The sequence below is a fragment of the Symphalangus syndactylus genome, chromosome 12 (assembly GCF_028878055.3).
Source record: "Symphalangus syndactylus isolate Jambi chromosome 12, NHGRI_mSymSyn1-v2.1_pri, whole genome shotgun sequence".
Taxonomy (NCBI): domain Eukaryota; kingdom Metazoa; phylum Chordata; class Mammalia; order Primates; family Hylobatidae; genus Symphalangus; species Symphalangus syndactylus.
In genome coordinates, this window is record NC_072441.2 from 80508970 (window position 1) to 80515625 (window position 6656).

The following is a 6656-nucleotide window of genomic DNA, read 5'->3' on the forward strand; positions in this document are numbered from 1 at the left end:
CCTTTTTAAAAGGGATGGGGAGTCCCATCAGGAAGCTGTATTCTAGGAGAGGTGACCTGGACTGGGATGATAGGAGTAGAGATGAAAAGAATCATGGATTTGGGCTGTTTTGTATTTTGAGATAGAAAAAAAAGGACTTGTCATGTAGATGATGCACTGAATATTGAGCAGCTTCCAGATTTTGAGTTCTTTCACCCTGATTCTCCACCTTCTGATTTAGTTTGCTGGGGAGAGTTTAAATTATAGAGAATATTTGTGAAGGAGACTCATCTTACACATGAACACATATGTCATTTAAACAGCAGCCAACATATGGGCGTTCCTGTTGATCCTGAGGCCTAGGACAAGCCATGGCCCTTTGCATTTCTCTCTCCCCCAGGATCACAGTCCTAGCTTAGATGCCTTTCTTCTAAGTCCTTCTTAGGACTCTTTCTCAGTCCTTCTAGGTATAGCTACTTACTCCCTTGGTGTCATAACAGTAATTTTTTTGTACTTATGACATTGTGCCTTGCATAATGGTTGTTTGCTATATATATTTGTCTTACTATATTTTTATTTCCTTCAGGAAAGCAGCTGTTGTTATGAGTTATTATATTCTTCCTATGGTAAATACAATCTGATGGCCCTCAGCATCCATTCCTATCTCCTTCTATATTTCCTAGACTTCTTTGCAGCTAGAGTTCTAGATGTGAATTAATGTTTTTCAAATTAGGCATATTTGGATGATATTTGGAAGGTGAAAGGGAGTTAGAGACAATCATACCAAGATTTTGGCTATTTTTTTATTTTTGCAAATAAGGTTATAGAGACATGTTGATAGGCAATTTTGGCAGCAATGTCAGAGGCTTCTGAATCACGTTTCTGATTTTTGGATTGTAAGTCTGGTGATGTATTGAACTCAATAGTCCCAGGGGTTGATTTCTAATTTCTAATAATTCAGCCCTTATTGTCCTAGGCAGTAAAGCCCTTATTGTTTAAAAGACCTAAAAATGTTACTGTTTCATTCCTTGAGCCATAACTAAATGAGGAGTTAATTCAGTCTCTCTTGTTTGTCCCTTTGGTTTATATGCAGTAGATGTCTAATTAATGTCCAGTTGAATTTATTACAAAGCCAGACTTATTTCCTCCATCTGTCCACTTATTCAAAAACAATGGGTACTACTAGACATCACTGGCTATATTAAGTGCTGAGCAGTACAAGGTTGAGTAAGATATAGTCTTATTCCCAGTTTTCCAGGAGAGAAAATTACCATAGAGTGTGGGCCAAATGATATAACAGAAGTGAGTGTGAACTTAGAGAAAGCAGAATTTGGAGTGTCCAGAAAGGCTGCTTAGAAGAGGTGATGTTTTAGTTGGGACCCAGAGGATACCTAGGTTTTTGTCAGGCAGAAAATAGTGGGGAGGTATTCCATGCTGATGGGATGGCACATTCAATGATATGAATTCATGAAAGATCAGGTGTACCAAGAAAAGGCCAAGTCCTTGGTGTGGCTGGAGCATTGGATGCTCCTGGGAGGGGCCTCTCATGTGAGTAGGCTGGGTAGGTCATCTGATCAGACAGTGAGGCCTATGTGCCACATTGAGGGATGTAAATTTTTTCTCAAGTCACTGGGGAGCCACTGAGGAGAAGAGCCATTAAGGCAGTGGAGATGGAGACGTGAGAAGAGATTCAAAAGTTATGGGGATGTAGAGTTGGGAAGACTCAATGACAATTTGAATGTGGTGGTGAGGGAGTGGTAAAGGTAAAATATGACTCAGTAGAGGGAGGAGGAGCTGAAAATTATATTTAGATAAGTTTCATTTTGACTCTTTATTATTTGTTTTGTATTGATTCTTATTTTTTTTCAGTGCCCAAGAACCCAGGGAACAAAGACATTTTAGAAGTCAAGAAATAAGGTGTTATTTTTGGAAAATGGCTCAAAAGTGAAAATAGTACAACCCTACAGTGAAGAAAGGAGTCATGAAAGTCATTGCTCATCAATTATTTATTAGATATTTTAATACAATTCATAATCTGCACATAGATTTTCTTGAGAAGAGTTTTCAGGTCTTAGGAGCTACGAATCAATAGTCTTGATCCCCTGGAATTTGCAAACATATGACATATACTTTCTTTCTATTTTATATAATCAGAAACTAGAAACGTATTGAATTGGAATGGGTCCATTCAGCTCTAGTGATAGGCACTAATGGACAGTCCCTCTGGTGTGGAATAAGAGCCTGGCATGGGAGATGTAGTAAACATTAGAGATGCACTCTATGTTCTCGGCTCTTGTAGCAGCCTTGAACTGAGTTTCATTCTAGTCTAGAATATGAGGCTTGAAATTCCTGATGTTTTATCCACAGGAGCCAAAGCTCACCAAATCTAGGGTTCCTTGAGCAGTGGAGATGTAGTATAATCCATGGATGTAATGTGAATCTTCAGAATATCTTTTCTGTTTCTGAACTTTAGGGAGAAGTGTTCTACCTTTCAATGATTCAGCCAGGTCTCATCTACACCGAGGGCGAAGCAGGAAATGATTTAAATACCTAAACTGATCAACATTAAGATATGATTATTTCACCCAATTTACCACCTAGATTTCACTGAATCAGAAAACCCTAGAATTGCTGCTCAAAGAACCAAAAAGCCCTTACGTGAATACTAGTACTCAAAAACATCCTTGCAGGGAGATACAGCAGAGGATGGGGGAAGAAACACATTCTCAATCTCTTAAATAGAATTAAAGGTGAACTCGACCTATAGGTTTCTTTTTTGGCTTTGTGTTGCTTTACCTCTGGTGCTCACATAGCCTAGTACCGGTAGGATTTCTGTTCTTGCATATAGTCATAGAGAGGGTTGGGAGCAGTAGCTCCCTTGGTAGGGTGACCACGCTGTTCTCTGCTTTGGGGCCTCCCACTGCTCTGGGTTGGATAGAAGGATGGTTCAGTGTGTCTTTTCTGTGAGCCTTGGCTCTGGTCATCCTCTTTCATGTGGAATTTTTCTCTGTTAGGACAGCTTCTCTGGGTCACTTGGGATTTTTGATTCTGAGGTCCTTGATACCTCTCTTTCTCCTCATAGTTTTGTCTATTATGTTGTTGCTGATGGTTTTGATCCTCTTCATGGGTTTGCCTGTCTCGTCTCTGATGGTTCTGCTCATCTTCATGGGTTTGCCTGTCTCGTCTCTGACGGTTCTGCTCATCTTCATGGGTTTGCCTGTCTCGTCTCTGACGGTTCTGCTCGTCTTCATGGGTTTGCCTGTCTCGTCTCTGACGGTTCTGCTCGTCTTCATGGGTTTGCCTGTCTCGTCTCTGATGGCTCTGCTCATCTTCATGGGTTTGTCTGTCTTGTCTGTGGTGGTTTTGCTCATCTTCATGGGTTTGCCTGTCTTGTCTCTGATGGTTCTGCTCATCTTCATGGGTTCGCCTGTCCTGTGTCCCACATGGACCTTCCTGACCCTCATGGCTGTGTGTATCCCAACTTTGATGGCCCTGCTCTTCCTCTGCCCAGCGGCTCAGCCCCTCACCATGACTCTGTCTGGTCTGGGCCTGTCTGTGGCCCTGCTCACTACTGCGTGATTGCCAGTCTCTCCCTTTGTGACAAAGTGGTTTTTCTTGTTGGATTTGTGCTAAGAGTTTGTGTTGGTGGTGTTGGCTATCCTCTTCAGGCTCCCATACCTGGTGGCCGTTCTGCTGTGAGTCCCTAGACTGGAATCCCTGTCCCTGGTTTTGGTACCCTTCCTGTCCTGGAGTCTGTTGACTTAGCCTCCCTGATCTTCCTGATTGTTCAACATAAGAGGCTTTTCTTGTTCCTTCAGTCCCTTGTAAGTACTTGTTTTGCCCCTGTATTTCCCCAGTCTGTGATTGAATATAGTGGGAACTCTGGCCTTGTCTGTCTGTCTGACCATAATGATAGCTCTGGCCTTGTCTGTCTGTCTGAGCGTGGTGGGAACTCTGGCCTTGTCTGTCTGGCTGACCATAGTGGGAACTCTGACCTTGTCTGTTTGGCTGACTGTAGTGGGAATCCTGGCCTGGTCTGTCTGTCTGATCATAATGATAACACTGGCCTTGTCTGTCCGTCTGACCATAGTGGGAACTCTGGCCTTGTCTGTCTGTCTGACCGTAATGATAACTCTGGTCTTGTCTGTCTGTCTGACCATAGTGGGAACTCTGGCCTTGTCTGTCTGGCTGACTGTAGTGGGAACTCTGGCCTTGTCTGTTTGGCTGACTGTAGTGGGAATCCTGGCCTGGTCTGTCTGTCTGATCATAATGATAACACTGGCCTTGTCTGTCCGTCTGACCATAGTGGGAACTCTGGCCTTGTCTGTCTGTCTGACCACAGCCTAATTCCTGACCTAGCCTCTCAGACTGTCCACAATAAGAGCCTGATTTCTGCTGATTTGTCTGGTTAAAGCGAGAGGCTTGTCCAAGTGTTTCAGATTGTTGTGCAAGTCTTTCAGACTGACCATAATGAGAATCCTGAACTGGTTTTTCACACCGATTTAAGGCAAAGATATGTCCCCGCCATTTAGCCTGGCCACTGGTAGATTTGTGACTCACTTTTTTACCAGAGCTAGAGTCTTGACTTTGTCTCTCCGACTGATCAAAGCTGAAATCCTTGTCTTGTCTCTCAGACTGATTGTGGTGAGAATCTCTGTCTTGTCTCTCAGGCTGACTGCGGTGGGAATCTCTGTCTTGTTTCTCAGACTGACCATGGTGGGAATCTCTGTCTTGTCTCTCAGGCTGACCACGGTGGGAATCTCTGTCTTGTCTCTCAGGCTGACCACAGTGGAAATCTCTGTCTTGTCTCTCAGGCTGACCACGATGGGAATCTCTGTCTTGTCTCTCAGGCTGACCATGGTGGGAATCTCTGTCTTGTCTCTCAGGCTGACTGTGGTGGGAGTTCTGCCTTTCTTCCTCGTGCCTCTGTCTGTGTTGTCTGCCTGTGTTTCCTGGGAACTTACGGTCTTGTGCTCCTTTCTGCCCCCTTTCTTGCTGTGAGGTCCTGCCTCCATATGACTTATTGTCTAGCTTATGATAGCAGGCTTGGACCAACTGGAACACCAACAAGAGATACTCATGAAAATCAACATGTCCATCTCGGTCTCGATCTAAGAGGTTCAAGATGGTTTCCACAGTCTCTGGGTCATTTGGTCTCTGTTAGGAGATAAAACAAAGAGCAAAATCAGATGCTGTCCTGTGCGTACTAAGATGTGTATCAGTGTTCATGCCCCAATCAATTCGGTGCTGTATGGACCTTCCTAGGTTGAAAAACCATTAATTTGAAGTGGTGTGAACTTGGCGCTAGTCTTTGACCAGCAGGTTCTCAGAACCTTGCTGAATCAGTGGGAGCCTGACCACAGGGAGTAGATACACTTATTTAAAATCAGCTCCATTAGTAATTAACTTGATTCATTTCACAGTTATCCCATTCCATCACAGGCTATATCCTAGTTGCTTACCCCCTTTTTTTTCTCACTGCACTGTGAGATCCTAGAAGGAGGGGGAGCTGATTTTATTCATGTTTGTAACCCTTGTGCCTAGGGGCATAGAGCAGGTGCTCAGTGACTCTTTATTGGTTGAATGAATGAATACATGAAAAGATGTGTGAATAGCACTAAATATAGAAATCAAAGTATGAATCTTAGGTTTTCTTCTGAGAAATTATTCCCCGTTACCTTGAAGTTATTCTCTCTCCTGTTCAAATTCAGATACAAGGAGGGGTGTGTGTGTGTGTGTGTGTGTGTGTATGCTGGGGGAGAACTACTAAGGAGCTGCCTGAAATTCCTTTTGTTACAGGGTGGAGCAAGCCCAAATAAAACAAAACATCCAACCCTGGTGCAGGTGTCAGAGTCATTCACACTTGATCTCATGGGGCTATGTGTCTGTGTATCTTACCCGGAGGATGTCTCCAAACTCAGCCAAGAGCAGTTGTTTCAACTCTTCCTTGCATAGTAAGGCACAGTCCGCATTCCCTTTGGCATATTTGTGGAATACCTCGATCACACTGAGTATGCTATTCAGGAGTTGAGCCATTTTGACAAGTACAGGTGAACCTAAAAGAAGAAACAAGATTTCTCCTGCCCTTAGGATAATGACCATGAGACAGCATTTCCAGAGGGCAAGTGACCCCTCTGGATCTGGGAGAAAGTTTAAGAAGTGAGAGAGCCCCTTCTTAGCTGTACCCCTCCCTTGCCCTGACTCACAGTCAGGGACCAAATATCATTGCTATAGTGGGAGATGGTGCAAACTTGGTTCCCTTGCTATAAAAAGAGACAATTTCTTAAAAAACAAAAAATGCATTGCAGGTGTTTTACATATCCCATCCTCCACTCCAGGCAGGATTCACCTGATTGAAAATCTCATATTAGAACAAAAGGAGGGGAGGCCAGGAAGCCCAATAGAGGCAGGAACAGAAGCCATCATAGTAGGGCATAATTTTCGACTAACAACTAGCAAACTGGAGGGGGCACTAAATAGATCCCACTGAACAGGTTTCAGTCTTGTAACGAGCCTTTCTTAAGCAAGGAAGAAGGCTGAAAGTCTCTCTTCACGGTCTAAGGAAGCATTCTGGGAGGCTAAATTCCAGCAAATGCTTCTGGCCTGGATGACTTTGGGATATGCTTATAAAATGAAATCAATGAATATAAAAGCTGTTACAGATAAAAATAGCAAGT

At 43.4% G+C, this 6656-nt stretch overlaps 1 protein-coding gene across 1 annotated transcript; it reads right to left on the minus strand.

The window, feature by feature from the left end:
• Window positions 1-2793: 2793 nt before the first annotated feature.
• RPTN (repetin) lies at window positions 2794-6015 on the minus strand. The gene is made up of 4 exons (XM_063628226.1): window positions 5878-6015; window positions 4803-5136; window positions 3365-4703; window positions 2794-3322 (listed from the first exon to the last, which is right to left on the minus strand). The coding sequence occupies exons 1-4, from the start codon at window positions 6013-6015 to the stop codon at window positions 2794-2796; spliced, it is 2340 nt and encodes a 779-aa protein (XP_063484296.1).
• Between the last annotated feature and the right edge of the window lie 641 nt (window positions 6016-6656).